This window comes from Rhamphochromis sp. 'chilingali' (genome assembly GCF_963969265.1).
Source record: "Rhamphochromis sp. 'chilingali' genome assembly, chromosome: 11".
NCBI lineage: Eukaryota > Metazoa > Chordata > Actinopteri > Cichliformes > Cichlidae > Rhamphochromis > Rhamphochromis sp. 'chilingali'.
This window is the reverse complement of record NC_137938.1, coordinates 20,176,164-20,193,821: the sequence shown is the minus strand read 5'-3', so window position 1 is coordinate 20,193,821 and position 17,658 is coordinate 20,176,164. Positions and strand designations below refer to the sequence as shown.

Sequence of the window (17,658 nt, the reverse complement as noted above, 5' to 3'; positions counted from 1 at the left end):
TTTAGAATTTCGTCCAAATATATCAAAGCCTGTGAATTTGTCATCTGCACGGAAGCATTAAGAGACTCTAATATTTCACCCACGTGGCTGTCTCGCTGATTTGAACGGACTGCGTGTGCTTATTGCTATGGCACTAATATTAATTTCATTGTTAAAATCGTCTCGAACATTTTCACCCAGTTTAAATTCTTTTGCTAATTATTCGTCCCGTCGTATTTATAGCAGCATCTGTATTAAACCGAGCCTGCAGGTGTGAATCGGTCTGTCACATCCTTAAATCATGTTATATTTAAATAGCTATTCAATGCAGGTAAAAAAAAAAAAAAAAAAAAAGGACATGCAATGTTAAAGCCGTACATTAAAATATAAATTGACACACTAATTGATATGAGAAGGCTTCACTGTAGGCTGTAATCATTTACATGCATGCTTGTCTGCGAGAGTAGATTTCTAGGTGTTTCCCATATAAAGAAAATACATATAGGAAGATGGACACTTTATTTTTTCTATAATGACAATTTCATTACAGAAATGACAGAAAATGTTCATTTAGACAACTAAAATGATGTATTATGTCAGCATAACGAGTGGGTTGTAAATTTTAATTAAAATATTTAATGATTGATTGATTTTACGTTGCTCAGATAATCATAAGAAAGCGAAAGTTGGCTCAGATGCAAAGTGTAAAAGGATTTTTTTTAAGGAATGCAGATATTCAATGTAACAAAAACCGAAAATGTATTAAAAACACACATTTAGACTGGCAGCTAGGACGATGATGGGTGCTTTTAAAAAGAAAACGTTTCCTCGATTGCCGAGAACTTTCGGTCGACATATGTTTAACTCCTGGACTTTTCCTGCTCCCTAATTAGATTTCAAAAGAGGGAATTATCTAAAGTGTAAGTAAAGTAACATTTTACCTGCATATTATGGTTTATTCATGACGCATTTGTGATTATATTACAGGTATTTTAACAGTAGATGGATAATGACATTTTGTGTGTATCTCAAGCAACATGTCAGAAATTAAAATATTATGTACCGAGCATTGCAAGTTTAAAAACAAATCCAAAAAAGTGTTTCGATTTATTTTTTTCGGAGTGGGTCTCTTTTGTTTACACGTGAAACGCAGCACTCACCTTCAAAGACAAATGTTCAAGTGGAAACAAACAACGAAATAGTTTTATTTTCCAGCACTTCTTAATATGTACGAGGATTAAATGAATACAGCATACAGACTGCTCACTTTGCAACAGCTCTGCGTCTATGAGCCTGGACCATGCACGATGACTCGGGAGGAAAAAATGGGAATGATTTGGAGGACAGAAAGATTTTCAAGATAGCCAAATATTACTAGAAACGTGTCTCTCTGTCTTCTTTAAGTAGTTAAAACTATATCGGTAACCCCTAAGGAGTTGTCGCTCGTTTTAAAGTAGGCTAATTCATAATGTGGCTTTGACCAGCAAAGAGATCGTACGATATTTATTTCAGTTTAATGAAAATCTGAATGTTTGCTGTAATGAAATTTAAAAATGGACAGAAAACTGGACTCTGGGTGCATCTGTCGGAGCAAATAAAATAGAATATAGGTTGTTTGTTTTTTGGTTTTTAAAAAAAGTCTAATTAAATGCCTTAATAAAACTTTCTGGATTCGAAAATTCAGCCTCGTGTTCATCTTTTAGTTTAGCAAATGAAGACAGCAGTTGGGCTAAAATCAATCCCACGTGGATGATTAGATAAGTGTGGATTTCAGCCCCTATTATCCTGACAGACAAATGCATGCGAGCAGTGGATTTGATCCAGTGTTGAGTGTGTTTAGGCATGACTCCGTATCTCTGATCAAGAAAAGCAAAAATATCCAAAGCTGGAAAAAGGCAGCTCCTTTCGAACATTCCAGTTTGCTCGTGGGTGCCAGGAGTCTGCCTTCAGCTGCAACAAATAAAGATCTTTGCTCTTGTCTGAAGTTCATTGCACAACCTTCAACGCCAACATCCAGCTATGCAAATACACAAGAACATAGAAGAGTGCTAACGTCCAGCATTAAACCCAGAGTCATTTTGTGCAGCATGATGAGTTAAGCTTCACTTTTCGTCTTTTCCCCCGTCTTCTTATTTTTAGCCAGTTAGGCTGTAGGCCACACATTCGTTAGGCTATCTTGTAAATGTTCTTGGCTCCAGTTTACTCCTTGTCAAGCGCTATAATTTACATTTAAAGATAAAGTTTAAAGATTCAAATCAAACTAAACAGCAGGCCTGTTTTCACTCTTTTACTGATTAATCCAGCAGCAACCTTCAGGTCTGCACAATACAGGACGTTTTGGAGTGAGGTGCATTTACCTGTGTGGCTGTTAGGGGGAGCAATGGCACAACCCAACAAGAAGAAGCCTCGCACTTGTAGACAATTCACACATGGGGAAGACTTTGAATCCATCTCATGGTGGGAGAATATTTAAAACAACCTCATTTATTGCAAAGAAGCCAGCCAGCAAAATGCGTAAAATGCAATTTCTAGATTTCGAAATAATGAGCGGTGTTAGAAAGTATCCTGACGAAACTCTGAAATAGACAATAAAGTCAGTGTTGTTTGTTACCCTGGACGGCACAATGTGACTGAGAAGAGAGGGTGACACTCACCAGAGGGTGCTGCCTGGTTAGCGTTAAAAATGCTCCTTTTTATGGCACAGGTCCATCCTTCAAATATAACCGGACAGAAAAAAAGAGCAACCGGCCTCACAGGCCTTCAGCACGGTTAAGTTAATAGCATGACTTATATTACTTCAGTCACGCAGTCTTATTTTACACAACACTTTTTTTTTTATTCCTCCAGTTATTAGATGAGCTTTTTAACCTGCAATTTGCTGCTGCAGAATTTTAATTAATCTCGTTTGGAAATGAGATATTTTGAGGTAATTGTGATATTGGATTACTGAGGCCCAATACTTTGAGCGAGAGGTGAAGAGAGGTTAACGAACTGATTGGTTACGCGCTCTTACTTTATGAATTCGACATAGAAACATTTCTGGGTTGCAGTCAGCGTGTGTGTAATGCTGCCGATTATTAAATCTGATGATGATTAATAAATCAGCAGCCTATTAAAACAGTTTCAGGCCACTTTTTTTTTTCAAAGACGGGATTTCTCATTATTGTTTAATGACGACTCAACAAATGTATTTTTTACTTCAAAAAACAAACAAAAAAAATCTTATTAAAATATAATTTGAAGTAAAAAGGGTTGATTGGATTGTTTCTTTTATAACATAGATAAAAAGAATTTTTTTTAAAATAATATAGAAAATATGCCCAGGAATATTATTTGGCGATATGAAGAATTGAATGAAAAATGTATTTAAAATGTATTTAAACTCAAAGTTTAAATACATTATATATATATATATATATATATATATATATATATATATATATATATATATATATATATATATATATATATATATATATATATATATATATATATATATATATATATATATATATATATATATATATATGTATGTATGTATGTATTCATACCAAGCTCTTTCGTTGGATGTTTTAATAACAATGGGAATACGAAGTGTGTGTGTGTGTGTGTGTGTGTGTGTGTGTGTGTGTGTGTGTGTGTGTGTGTGTGTGTGTGTGTGTGTGTGTGTGTGTGTGTGTGTGTGTGTGTGTGCGTGATTATAATTATTAACATCCCTATTTCACTTTGCCACGACTTTATATTTGTCAGATGTGTCTTTAAAAATGTACTTACATAATACTACGATATTTGAACGATATGCTAAAGCTATTGATTAAATGCTATTGCTAATGAGATAAACAATTGTGTTGAACTCTTACCTTAGCTGATCAATCAGGCACACGACACACTTTAATAATAGACTTGTTTGTCAGGTTTAAAACAACGAGGATTTTCCCTTTTTCTCATTCTTACTCTCTCTCTCTCTCTCTCTCTCTCTCTCTCTCTCTCTCTCTCTCACACACACACACACACACACACACACACACACACACACACACACACACACACACACACACACACACACTTACTCATTACTTGTGTGAAGACAGACATGAAGACAAATGTCTGCAGTCGATGAGCAGACGCGCTGCGCTGTGCTGACGGAACATCGCCACTAGATGGCGACATAAAATCTTTTAATGGTAAAGGCTCCAGTCCAACGACAAGACTCTCCATAAAGGCCTGTTGGCCTACATACAGGAAATATACTGCACTGATTGTTGAAAATGATATTCTACCAGGAGAAGGATTTTGGAAAGCCATCTTCTTCTTCTTTTTTTATTCCAACCGGACAGAAATAAAAACGAGCAATGAAAGACACAATTACACTCTCAAACATTTATTATTAAAATAAAAAAAGTTGTCTATTGCTGTCAAAATGGGAGGATAGATGTCACAGTCATAGTATTTACATGTTTAAATATGCCTATATTTTCTTGAAAGCCAGGAAATTAATGTAGGTTATCAGCTCGTTGGCAGGAGAATTCCTTTGAACAAAAGAAGAAAAACTTTGAAAAAAAGAGAGAATTGCAGATAAACTGGAGGCCAGTACTGAAGTACACAAGCCAGTCTCGAGTTTGACATTTACCTAACTACTGGTTGATACTAAAGGATAAAGTTTATTTCAATAAGTTCAGTAAGTAGATGGTTTTTTAACCTTGTTTTTTTTCGAGCCGCCAAGAACGTGTGTGAAGAATTGAATCCTGTAATTAATATGTGAATTTGACCGTGATTACCTGAGCCTGGCCTGTTTATATGCAGTGACATTTTTATTTAGCATTACACTGTCTATAAATGTTTTCACTGTTAGTGATTCAGCTTTGATTTCAGTGTTGTATTAAGTAGAAGAAAGGCCCGTGAGCGGACAGCGTGTATCTTCTTCTTCTCTTCTTTTAGTTTTTTTTTTCAAAGCAGAATGTCTTTGGTTAATAATATTAAAGCATCCCACGCACAATTGCCTTGGTCAACGTGTTCCAAAATCATTTCCGATCTTCTGTCAACAGGCCGTATAGGCTGGTTCCAATTAAAACAGGAGAAGGAAATGTGCAGGACAAAACAGAGCCTCTCTGGCGACAACAAAAGCGTTCATAAAGTAATAAATTATAGCACAGGTATTTTTTTCTTTTTTCTTTTCTTTCTTTTTGTTTTGCTTTCTTTTTTCGGATTAAAGGGCATCTATGTCCACCTTTCACCATCCTCGGAGCTAACTGGAGCTCTTGCATTTATTGACGATTTTTTTCTCCTTTACGCGCCTGTTTTGAAACCAGATTGTCACTTGTCTCTCTGTCAGGTTTGTCTGCGCAGATATCCTTCTCCTTTTGTCTTTGGTGATGAATTTATTGGTGGCATATTCTCTTTCCAGTTCCTTGAGCTGCACCTTGGTGTATGGCACACGCTTCTTTCTCCCACGACGCACAGAGTTGTCTCCACCAGAGATAGTTTCTGGGAAATAAAGCACATCAGTTCGTTAATTTGCTGGATTGATGAAAAAAAATGCATCAACAAATATATTTTTAAAAAGTCCAAACGCAAAATGAAGTGGGGAAAAAAACAACCTGATATATATAAGCCCTGCAAGCACGTGTTTTTGCAAGTTTAATTACACACGCCGGCAAAGACTGCATATTTCTGTATGAATAAATAAAAAAAAGAAGAAAAAAAACCTTAAATACCTTGTAAAGTGGATTTCCACAGAGGATTTGACTGTGGTTGCTCCTTGGTGCAGTAAACTTGACCACTCCAACCGTTGGTGATGGCCCATGGCTGGTAAGGCTCCATGGGCAACAGAGACTCGTGTCTTGGCTCAGATGGGGCGCTCAGCGCAGGTACGACAGGGACGTCCAAGTAGCTGGGTTGGTAAGGGCCAGAGGAATACCCCTGATAAAAAGCAAATTCTTTCGCTCTAGAAGAGAACTCCTCACCAGAGACCGATGAGTCTATGTACTTATCGCCATAACCAGAAGGCTGTGCGCACGCTTTAACACTGCCGTGTGACATCCTACAAGGGTAATAACTGCTGCCAAAATATCCATAGGGCAAAGATGCATTGGGCGAGCTCTGAGTCGCAGAACAGGGGCTGCACTGTTTGCCAGGTTCCCCCATGCCAGACACTGGCACCTCACTCGCAGTGTAGGTGGTGCTGGGCGCCAGTGAGGTTGGATGCGCTAACAGATTCCTGCACTGATTTGCAGCAAAATTGCCTCCGGTAAATCCTTCCATGTTCTTGCTTCTTTCATCCAAACCGTTCTCGTACAGAAACATCACCGGGTCAATCCAGTGCGAGTGGAGGAGTAATGAGGCGGTCATAGCATTCCCTACATTGAGACGACCAACTCTTTTTCAAAATCCCCTCGACTGAGCCCAAACAGGGACTCGGGCAGAGTAACGATACCAACACGCCTGAGTACGTAAAGATCGTAAGGTTATTGGCCAGGGCCAAGCACGTGATATGCAAAGGAGACGATAAACGTCTTGACACGAGATAATGCAGATCAGGCTCTGAGTTTGAGAAGACACCGCACGTCAGTGCATCCAGTATTTGCCAACAAGACCCGCAGGCATTTATTTTCTATCGGAAACGATTTTTGGAGTCTCACACCGAATGAACCTCGTGTGGAGGCAGTCATATTTTATTACTGTGTAACGCACTGTTTGAAATAAGCAGTAAGTGATTATTGATTTTTTTTTCTCTCCCCTGCGAAGTTGTATGCACACGCGCCCGTACAATGAAACATGTTTTAACTTGACTGATAAAGAAAATAATACTTCCACACTCCCAGTGTTTGGTGGGGTTTAAACCAGTTTTGCAAACATTACATGTTTTGAATGCGCTTTAAGTAAAACGTGCAGATTTTTACTAAATCTAGGATGACAGACTCCCCCCCCCCCCCCCCCCCCCCACACACACACACACAAACAACAAAGCTGTAAGCACATCTCTTAAGGATATATTTTAATGCATTTTATGAAATAAATCAAAAATCAAACCGTTCTCACGTTTAGCAAACACAAATTTGGGGTCCACAAAATACAACAAACATTGCGCATTTGGTTGCACTCTACCTCATGCGAGTGAGACGCAGCCGGAGGGCCAAGGTCAAGTTGAAGTTGCAGTGTTGCCAAAATGACACTTAAAGCACAAAGACAAAGAAGCGCTAAATTCCGCGGACTGCTTGGGCGGCACCGGTTTCCACGAGGAGTAACTTGAATTTGCACCATTCCCTTCCTATGATAAGACTTTGCAATTAAGTAAGAATAAAATCTCTAATAATAAGAAGAATAATGAAGGACTTTCTGGGAAATATGCTAAACCTATATCTTTGTAGGGTCACGTGGGTTACTATTTTCCTGAGTCAGAGCTTTTAAAAAACTCGGAGAAGTAGGGCAGATATTACCATAAACAGATGCTATATTCTCATCGGTCTGCAGTGCAACCAGCAACAAATCCAATGTTTACATTTTAGCCCGTGTGGAAGTCTGTGCAAGTGAGTCTGCCACTGAAAAGGTGAATACGGACGGGAGGGAATTTACATACTATTTTCATTTAAAATTTATGTGGTTATTTTAAGTTTGAAACCACAAACGCAGAGGAATGTATACCCAACTAAATTTGAGCACCTTTTAAAAAAATATATGTTTATATATATATGTGTGTGTTTTTAATAGCGTTTTCCCACCTTTTGAGGCCGTAAATCTTTATGGCCCAAGTTCATAGCTAATAGGCAAGAGTGAGTAGTAGTCTAGGCTGGATTTCAGGGGAAAAAAACTCATAATACTTATTGTTTTTATCGCTTTTTGTCTTTTTTTTATTGCATTGTCACGATAAACTACCCTGAATCTGCTTTTTGTTAAACATTATGCTACTTCGCATTTTTTTTTCCCATCTAAAAAAAACTCCGCATTTCAAAAGCGGCTGAGCTACAATAAATGAGAGCTGGCTCGAAAGGAATCTGAGCCAAGTTGTTCACACATTAAAAAGCGGATGCCTTTCTAAAATGAATATAACAGCTAGTAGAAATCAGTTTTTGAGCAGTTTACTCAACTGAAAGTCGATCACGGACTGAAAATTAGGGAAAATCAGTAAAGATGATTTCAGTGTGTTCATACACACACGCAAGATTCAGCATTAAACTACTTTGCGTAATTTTGTCTGAAAATTCAGTGATTAACAGGAAACTGTGATTGCAGATTCTAAATACTGGACTAATTATCACAAACACAACAGAAAGAAGACAAAGAACCTAGAAATGTATAAATTAAATATAGAAGAAGACTGAAGTTAGGCGGATAACACAGACAGATTTACTGATGCTTATAATTCTGTTTGTATAGGGCTTGTTTTTCACCTCCTAATATAGCTATATATATATATATAAATATAAACATAAAAAACAATATAGATAGATAAACATATTAATTGTTAATTTTATTGCATTTTTAAATTAAAAACAGAAAAGATAAGCCACCATTTATTACATTTGGAACTTAAAAAATACCGAGGATGTGTGTTTTTTTTAACACGATCAACATTAGAATATATCAACTTTTTGCAAACAATGAAAGAAGTTTTAGGCAGAGCCTGAAAGAACCTCGTTTGGCTGACACGATCCATGATCAAATACACATATTATTTATTTATTTTGAGAGCGAGAGAGAGAGAGAGAGAGAGAGCGAGCGAGAGAGAGAAGAAACCAAACCCACGGCTGGATGTATAATTTATTTTAAAAAATAAAGATGCCATAACTTGAGCTTCGGCGTGTCATGCGCGCTGATGTTTGTGTGTTACTGTCTGCGGAGACCAAAGTGCTGCTCTGTTTGCAGTACCTATCAAGTAGATGACAACACAGCTCTTAGCCTACAGTGCTTAATGGACTTTTTATGGGTTTGTCTTGTGATCGCATGACCTATGGCACCTTGGCCTCTCAGTGGTTCTTGGCAAACTAGATCAGAAACATGCCGTCCTCCTGTCTGGCGTAAGTGGGGATATAAGAGAGGGGTAGATTCCCAAACTAATGAGGCGGACAACCTGGTGCAGCAGTTTACCACGGCTTTGTTTCTTAGCCTGACGAGTCAAAGCGCAAAAAATATGAAAATCTTAGAGAGCGGGGAAGAATAAGTTGTTCTACAAGTTTTGCCCCTGCATGTGTTTCTCTATCACGCCGCATCCCATCACTGCATCCCCTCTGCAGCAAAGTTTCCCGTGGCAGCTGTTTGTTCAGCATTTTACCGTGACTTCTAATTCAGAAGACACACGATACGAAGTAACATTTGGGAGCTATTTAACTTACTAGTGCTCTGAAGCATGGGGTGAAAATTACGCAGTGCGAGACCAAATAGGAGCTGCACAATGTATTTAAATCTTAAATTGCCATCTCTTTCGCGAGAATTAGCATCCTTCTTTCCGAGTGTGTGAATTTTGACTGCATTTAATTGCGAGTTTGCGGACTGCGCACATTGGGTTATTTGAGGTGCTTCCTGGGCACAACGTATTGCCATTGTACAAGGTCACAATGAAAGCGCAAGAGTAAAAAAAAAAAGTATTAAAACTGAAGTCAATTTGAAGCTAAAATCCAAATAAATAAATCCGTTAAAGACGCCAACATTGTTCTTTATTTTGTTTTTTTTAAACAGGATACCACATGACACCCAAGCATCAACTCCCCTATGAACAAAAAACAAAACAGCAACATAAAGAAACCATTGCAAACAATAGATAAATACGCAGAGAACAAACTGCATTTGTAGTTGTTCAACCCTAAGAAGAATTTCTGCTAAAAGTTTAGATACATAGATGATAATTCAACATCTTGTAAATAAAAAATGAAATGAGTGTTTTTACTATAAAAAGGCTAGATCACACAGGATACATGATTTCCTGACAGGAATGAAGTTCTCATTTGATTTGTCACACTTTGGAGCTCTGAGACCTTCAAGAAAGAAAAAAAAAAGCCCTTGTGGTGAAATGCACCCTAACTACGCTATGTTAGTCCTGTGCAGAGCTGTGGACGGCGTGGAGGCTGACATTACTGGCCCTCCTCCTCACGCAAAAATTGGAACACTGAGGAGAAATCTTTATTGCCGTAACCACGTGCGCACATCATACGATACACCTGATGGGCTAAGGAGCCGAGAGGGACAGGCGTCTTTGTGTTGGTTGCTGTGTTCTGAGCGAGGCCCAAGTCCTGAAAGAAAAAAAAAAAGCCCCACATACATTAGAAACACAATCAAAGCGGAAAATGTCATTCTGAAACCACAAGTTAGAAGACCACAGTGTTGTATTAATGAGTTGCTGTCATTAAAGTAAGGCACAGAAATAAATACACCATAAACAAATACTTTATGAATGACAAAACACTTATTTAAAAATAATGGTGCTGCTGGCAATAAGCCGTCGACATCACTGAGAGGAAATGTTATGACTATAAAATAAAATTCCTCCCTCATATGTGTGACCGTGAGGTTTACAAACTAACCTTAGCCATTAGCTGAGTGCCAAAGCCTCCCTGGTAGTTATTCCCAGAGGGGACTCCTTCCATGACTCCTGGTACAGGGTTGTAGGTGTCACTAGACCAACACCGGCCTGAACTCATGTTCAGGATTTGGGCCAAAAGTTTGGGATCAAGACCAAGTCTGGGATTTGAAACCAATGTTAGAATTTAACCACATGATGTTATTTGTCATCCATTTTCTGTAATGCTAAGTAAGCGTTTTCACCTGATTCCCAAGTTCATTGTCTCAGAAGTCCCGATCATTCCAATAGCTAAAAGCATGTTGTTGCAAATTTTAGCAGCCTACAACAAAATGGTAATTCGTTAGGTGACATCTACATTTCTCATTTTGTGAAATGGTTACGAATGAACCTGTGGACACATGATCAGTGTTTCTCAGAATCACAAAGGCCAGACAACGGCTCACACCTGTCCAGTTCCAACTTGACCGCAATAGATCACATTAGCTCCCATGCAGCTCAGGAGTTCTTTAGCAGCAGTAAATTCCTCCTCTGCTCCTCCAACCATGAAAGTCAGTTTACCCGAGCTGGCGGCACCCACACCTGGGAAAGGGAAACCATGGTTACATACAACATCTGGTATACAGTGCTACATTTTTTTAAAAGTGTCATTTGTTTGATAAAAATTTAAAAAGAAGGCAAATTATCTAAGTAGTAACTAATTTTAAAAATATACTATCCATAACCACGCAGCCTTATTAGCAGCTACCGTTCTATGCTTTACACATTCAGCATAGTGTAGAAGAACAGATTTCATTAGTACATCCAGGGCTAGTGGAATATTTTTAGTTTAATATGACATTTATAAAAAACAAAAAAAGAGAAAAGATCTTGTTGCATTTTTTTTATTAGTGTTCTGCACTCCCAGTTTCCTGCCTTCTTTAAAATAAAGGTGCTGTGATTCAAATGCAAACAAAAGAGACCCACTACGAAGAAAAAAGTAAATAAAAGGTGATATTCTGTCAACTCAAATCTTGTAGGTCATGGAAATGACAAAAATGAGACTGTATGCGAGGTTAAACACACAAAAAATAAAATAAACGTATAAAAATATAGATATAAAATATAATTAAAATCCCTCCAAAAAAGACTTGAATGAAAAATTAAGATGATCGACAACAAATGGAAGAGCTAAAAGCAAATAAGTTGTAGATAAATGTATTTTCTCCCACTGTTGGTCAGGATTTGCCCTAATATAAAACCAGCTGTTGCTGGATTCTTTTGTGCATTAAGCATGCATTCAGGTTCATATGGGGTTAAAACCTTGGCAAATATAATAACCAGGTGCAAGCCACTGGGTGCCAAGAAATTAACCAACAGTGTCTTATAATTAATCTTAAAGTTTACAGGAACCCAGCAGAGGAGAAGGGCCAGGATGGGCGGAATATGTGACTCCCTAATCCTTCTGCGCAGTCTGCCTGAAGCCTTTTGTATTAATGGGAATCTAGAAAGACACTGTGCTGGGAGTTACAACAGGCAAGCTGAGAAGCACGAAAAGCATGGGTAATGCCTTTGAAACTCATCCTGAAACAAGGTACATTTAAAAAAAACAAACAAACAAACAAAAAAAAAAACAACCTGTGTGTTATGTTGTAAACCAAAAGCTTTAACAACTACGCTGGCATATCAATGTAGTGCCTCTGTGTTGTTCAAAGGAACAGCATGGACACTTGGCCGAGGCATTTAACAATATAACAAGTAGCTGTGATGAAAGAGATAACCACGACTTCTGATTAACTTCATAGACACGCAGGAAGCAGTTAACAACATTCACAGCTGTGTCATCTGCACAACACTGAAAACTGCCTGGATTACAGTAAAGTATAGACGGAAAATTTATTTGATATTGAAGAGTAGTGACGTAACGGGGACAAGTATATGGATTTTATTTTTTTTAATTTTTTTTTAAACTGCTGGTAATATTGGATATAATTTATCATTTAAATATTACCAAAATGTACTCAAAGGCACATCTAAAAAGATGAAAATCTGAGCAAATCTATCTTATAAATTGAAACTAGACACAAATGTATTTATTTTATAAGAACATTCAGAGAGTCTAGATTTAGGTTAAAACTGCTTCTTTCGAATAAGATGTGGGATTTGTTGACATCATTTAGGTTTTGGGAGCGTGTGTGTGTTGCATTCGGAATGTGTGTGTAATCCATTTCTTACACCCTGTGTGTTGTACACTAACTAACTAGCCAACAGTTTGCAAGGCTGGGATGATGATCAATTCCAAAGCTAATGTTTTTTGCCAAATGTAATTCAGACTTGTCTAGAGGAATTCTGCCATCCAATTCCATGTCATAGACATTCAAAATGAAGCCTTCCTTGTGATATGAACAGTTTTGGACATTGATTTTCCTTTTCAGCATCCCTCTCTTATTTCTGACTGTGGCCTTTGGTACAGTAAAGATTTCAGTCTGGTTTCTCAATTGGTCCTAACATTTATTCACCCAAAGAAACAACTTTTAAAACACATGTTGACTCAATTATGTTCTCTCCGTGTGTGCTTTTAAGTTTAAGCTTACACCACACTGCCACTGTACTCCTTTTGATTTCTGCCTGACAGAAAGAGAGATGTTCACTTCATTTCGGGGCTAAAGCCTGGTGACTGACGTGCTGTCAGAGCATGACATACGGTTCAGATTGCATTACTTAAACTGCCGCCACCACACAAAGAAGTTTGAGCCAGAAAGCAGGACAACTTTAATCCATGTGCACTACAATGGGGTGGACACATATAAATCATTAGTAATCTTTAGAGCCAGTCCATAATAAAAAAAAAAAAAAAAAAAAAAAAAAAAAAAAAGGACCAACTTCAACTCAAAGAAAGTGGCTGTCTTGACAGCGATTAGGTCAAGTTCAAAGAAGCTGTGCTTCTTTGTGGATCTCAAGAAAGCCAGAGGATGAGTGCGCGCGTGTGCGCGCGTGTGCACACACACACACACACACACACACACACACACACACACACACACACACACACACACACACACACACACACACACACACACACAGCTATAAAGCATCTTTGAAGGCAAAGCCATTTCTCCTCCTTTAGCACGATGGTGGTATTTCTTATTAACAAACACTAAAACAAATCAGCACGAGTGACACTGAACTTGCTGTGATAGAAAGACGTATTTGGATGTCTTTATCTATTCAAAGTTAATCTGGATGTATTGGTAAAGACAGTGTTCATTAGAGTTGCCATTTTAATCATCTAAAATTCAAATTGTCAAAAGCTAATCACATTTTGTGGTGCTACAGGTTTGACATACATAAATCTCACAGAGTTAACGTGGATCCATTTCCATGTTTAGATTCTTGTGCTATGCTAAAGTTACTTAGCAAGAAGCCAGCAATTCCACAAATACCATAAAGCTGAACCAAAATGCTTCTATCCAGGGAAACAAAAATCTATTCAAATCACATAAAAATTTTTTTTATTCATCTTGGTGTAGATTCTCAGTTTATGAAAAAAGCTATTTATATTGTCTCTTTAGGACCACCCAACTTTTAAACCAGCTTTGTACTGATTAACTGCCCCTTGCAAACAGAAGGTTTGAACAGAAGGGGTGGGGGTGGGGGAATGAATCCCCTGTCACTGACATAGAAACTGAATACTGGAGTAGTCAGAAGTCTCAGCTTTTGGCTTGGAGGAGTTACTTGCATATCCAGTGCTGTGCTCGACAACTTCCTGACTTTTTTGTTTTTGTTTTTTTACATTGATCTGAAACATGTCAGTGTGGCAAACAAAATTTAATATTAGACAAAGATAAGCTTAGTAACTACAAAATGCAGTTTTTAAAATTATTCATTTATTAAGGGGAAAGAATGGTTTTAAGTCCAGACTTTGTTAGGTCACATCACAACCTTCCTCTTTATTTTTTTGAGCCATTAAGAGGTGGACTTGGTGGACTGTTGTGTTTTGGATCAACGTCCTGCAGCACAATCCAAGTACATTTGAGCTTAAGGCCACAAACTAAAGGCCAACCATTCTTCTTCGGGATTTTCTGGTAGAGAGCAGACTTTAACATTCCATCAATTATGGCAAACCGTTCAGGTCCTGAAGCAGCAAAGGAGCTCCACACCATCATACTACCACCACCATGTTTGACTGGCATGATGTTATTTTTATGAAATGTGTTAGTTTTACTCCAGATGTAATGGGACACAAACCCTCCAGAAAGGTTAGTTTTTGTTTTATCAATCCACAGAATAATTTCCCCAAAAGTCTTGATGATCATCAAGATATTTTTTGGCAAATGTGAGATGAGCCTTTGTGTTCTTCTTGGTCAGCAGTGTTTTCCCCTTGGTACTCGCCGATGAATGATATTTTTGTTCAGTCTCTTTCTTATCGTTGAATCATGAACTCTGACTTCTCCAGTTCTTTAGATAATGTTCTGGGTTCTTTTAGTGACCTCCTGGATGACCTCCTGGAGTCATTTTGGTAGGCCGGCCACTCCTGGCAAGGTTCCCTACTGTTCCACGATGTTTCCATTTGTGGATAACGGCTCACACCATGTTTCACTGGAGTCCCAAAGCATTACAATTGGCTTTGTAACCCTTTGCAGACTTATTGATGTCATTAACTCTGTTTCTCAGCTGTCCTTGAGTTTTTTTAGATCATACCACTGGTAAGTTTAAATAGCTTTGTTCCCCCTTAATAAAGAAATCATTATTTAAAAAATACAAATAACTGCATTTTGTATTTAATTATTTTAATCCAGTTATCTTTATCTAATATTTAAGTTTGTTTGATGATCTGCAGCATGAAACCACTATGGAAAAAAAAAAAAGAACAACCAGGAAGGGCAAATACCTTTTCATAGCATTTGACCTTGTCCATGGTTGTTAACCATCTACCATTGTTAGCCTACATGAAAGAAAAGCTGCAATGCATCAGTCTCTCATTGCTATCAGAAGAATGTCCTCAGGAGTATTAAGATATAAGGACAGGTTATTAATACCCTTAAATTACTTTGTCCTACACAGTAATTTAATGGGAAGCCAGCAATTTCACAAATACTATAAAGCTGAACCAAAATATGGTACATCTATCCAGGGAAACAAAAATCTATTCAAATCAAATAAAAATTGTTTATCAAATAATCAAACTACTTAACTGTAATATGTTTGAAAAACACAGGTGAAAATAATAAAACTAATAAATAAAATATTAAACTTACCTCCTGATACAGGTGCGTCCATAAAAACGGCCCCCATCTTCTCAGCATCAGCAGCCATTTCTTTTGACACAGCTGGGTCAATAGTGCTGGAGTCAATGAGTAGGGAGCCTTTCTTTACCTTTCTGTTGATAAAGGTTCAATAAGTTTAGATAAATCTGAGATAAGAGATAAGGGAGCATGACATGCAGCACATATTCAAAGAGAAGCAAAAATAGTACTTAAGAATGCCATTGGGTCCGGTGTAAACGTCGATGACATTGGGACTAGAGGGGAGCATTGTTATAATACGATCAGCCTTCTCTGCTACCTCAGCCGGATTATCCACAATCTGAGGAATAAAGACCCCAAAAACAAACAGGCACATACACAAAACAAAAAAAAAGTGTTACAAGATGTACAATCATTTTATTTTTTTAACACAAAGATGCGCGAACATTCAGCTTAGACTACCTGAGCACCCAGCTCTTGCACTTCCTTGCAGGACTCTGGGAACACATCGGTAGCAATGACTGGGTATCCATGCTTCAGCAAGTTCTTCGCCATTGGGTTTCCCATATTTCCCAGACCAACAAACCCCACCTGTGTCTTTGAGGCCATAGACCTTGTGGATACTGGAAAACAACCACCAAATTGAAGATTATAAGACACATTGTCCCCGTTATTTATGCGGAGAAGTAATTTAATTTTAATAATTACCTGAATTTCAAATTACAGAATTAATTAATTTTATTTAAATATATATTTAGATTGAAATCTTCCCTAAAACACAAAATATATTCAGTCCATAGTGCATTTGTCCTGCAGTATCAAAGTACCACCATTTTTAATGTTTACTTAATTAAAGGGCATCATTCGTAACACAAACTTATTTCAATGTTAAAAGTTACGTGTTGAATAAATACCATTGTTGTGCCTTGGTATTAACATTAAAAACAGATACAACACATGCCTGTCTGGGGGAATTTTAATCACTGCGTTTTGTTTATTCATATTCTGAATAATATCTATGCTATCCAAAAGACAGCATTTTTTTTCAAATATTTACATTTCTCCCCCCTCATCAGTTTCTCTAAACAACTGTAAGATGTTATAAAGATGCAGACCATGTCTATGTCTACAGTGTGTAGTGGTAATATTGCATAATGTGCCTTGGATAAAAAGGCAAGACACGGTAAGACGTGAGACCAAACGATGACAATTTTTGTCCTGGACCGTTTTGAAATAATGAGTAGTGTGTAGCTCTGGTAGACAACTCGCCGTCAAGGAGGGTGTAATCTTTAACAAAAAAATATCCTTAAGCAGTTAATCGTCAACAGAATGCCCTGCAGCAGCTAAACTCAGTCCAGCGAAATTTCTACTCAAACTTCTCTCTCTACATTTCAAGAAAAAATGCCGTTTTCACACCACGAAGATCCTTCAAAGAATAACTTTGGGTTGCAAAGTACGCGAGGCGCCCTACGCAGTGCGCACACGGTCTCAGTTTACTGTACTTACCAAACACAAAGTCAACATGCTTGCAACACCTTCCTACTAGATACCGAGACCCCCTCAACACAGCAGCCATACTTCTTCCCTCTTGACCTTACGTGTGACGTAATAGTACGTGCAATGATGACGGCTGAGCCCTCCAATCAATTTAGAGATCTGCACAGTACCGCCTACCGGTTTCTGCCACTGAGCTACAGGGGAGGGTCAAGACTAAAAAAAAAAAACGTCCATTCTCTTCCGCTTATGCTTAAAACATAAATAAATAATAAATAAAAATAACAGAATGCCCAACAGTTCACATCACATACTATATTACATCTTGTATTTTATTTATTCTATTTCTTATAAATTAAATTCTATTCACGGTGCCTGTGGGAAGTAACCTATGTATTCTGATTGAAAAGAAACTAACATTCTATATACACACATATACTCTCTCTTTAT

General features: G+C 37.7%; 2 protein-coding genes across 2 annotated transcripts; both read right to left on the bottom strand.

The window, feature by feature from the left end:
• Window positions 1-4,318: 4,318 nt before the first annotated feature.
• hoxa13b (homeobox A13b) lies at window positions 4,319-6,362 on the bottom strand. Its single transcript, XM_080897033.1, has 2 exons — window positions 5,694-6,362; window positions 4,319-5,463 (listed from the first exon to the last, which is right to left on the bottom strand). The coding sequence occupies exons 1-2, from the start codon at window positions 6,325-6,327 to the stop codon at window positions 5,225-5,227; spliced, it is 873 nt and encodes a 290-aa protein (XP_080753159.1). The 5' UTR covers window positions 6,328-6,362; the 3' UTR covers window positions 4,319-5,224.
• A 2,302-nt stretch (window positions 6,363-8,664) lies between these two features.
• hibadhb (3-hydroxyisobutyrate dehydrogenase b) lies at window positions 8,665-17,347 on the bottom strand. The gene is made up of 8 exons (XM_080897509.1): window positions 17,221-17,347; window positions 16,177-16,337; window positions 15,945-16,054; window positions 15,727-15,848; window positions 10,938-11,071; window positions 10,735-10,811; window positions 10,494-10,650; window positions 8,665-10,202 (listed from the first exon to the last, which is right to left on the bottom strand). Exons 1-8 carry the CDS (start codon window positions 17,288-17,290, stop codon window positions 10,044-10,046), a joined length of 990 nt encoding a protein of 329 aa, XP_080753635.1. The 5' UTR covers window positions 17,291-17,347; the 3' UTR covers window positions 8,665-10,043.
• Between the last annotated feature and the right edge of the window lie 311 nt (window positions 17,348-17,658).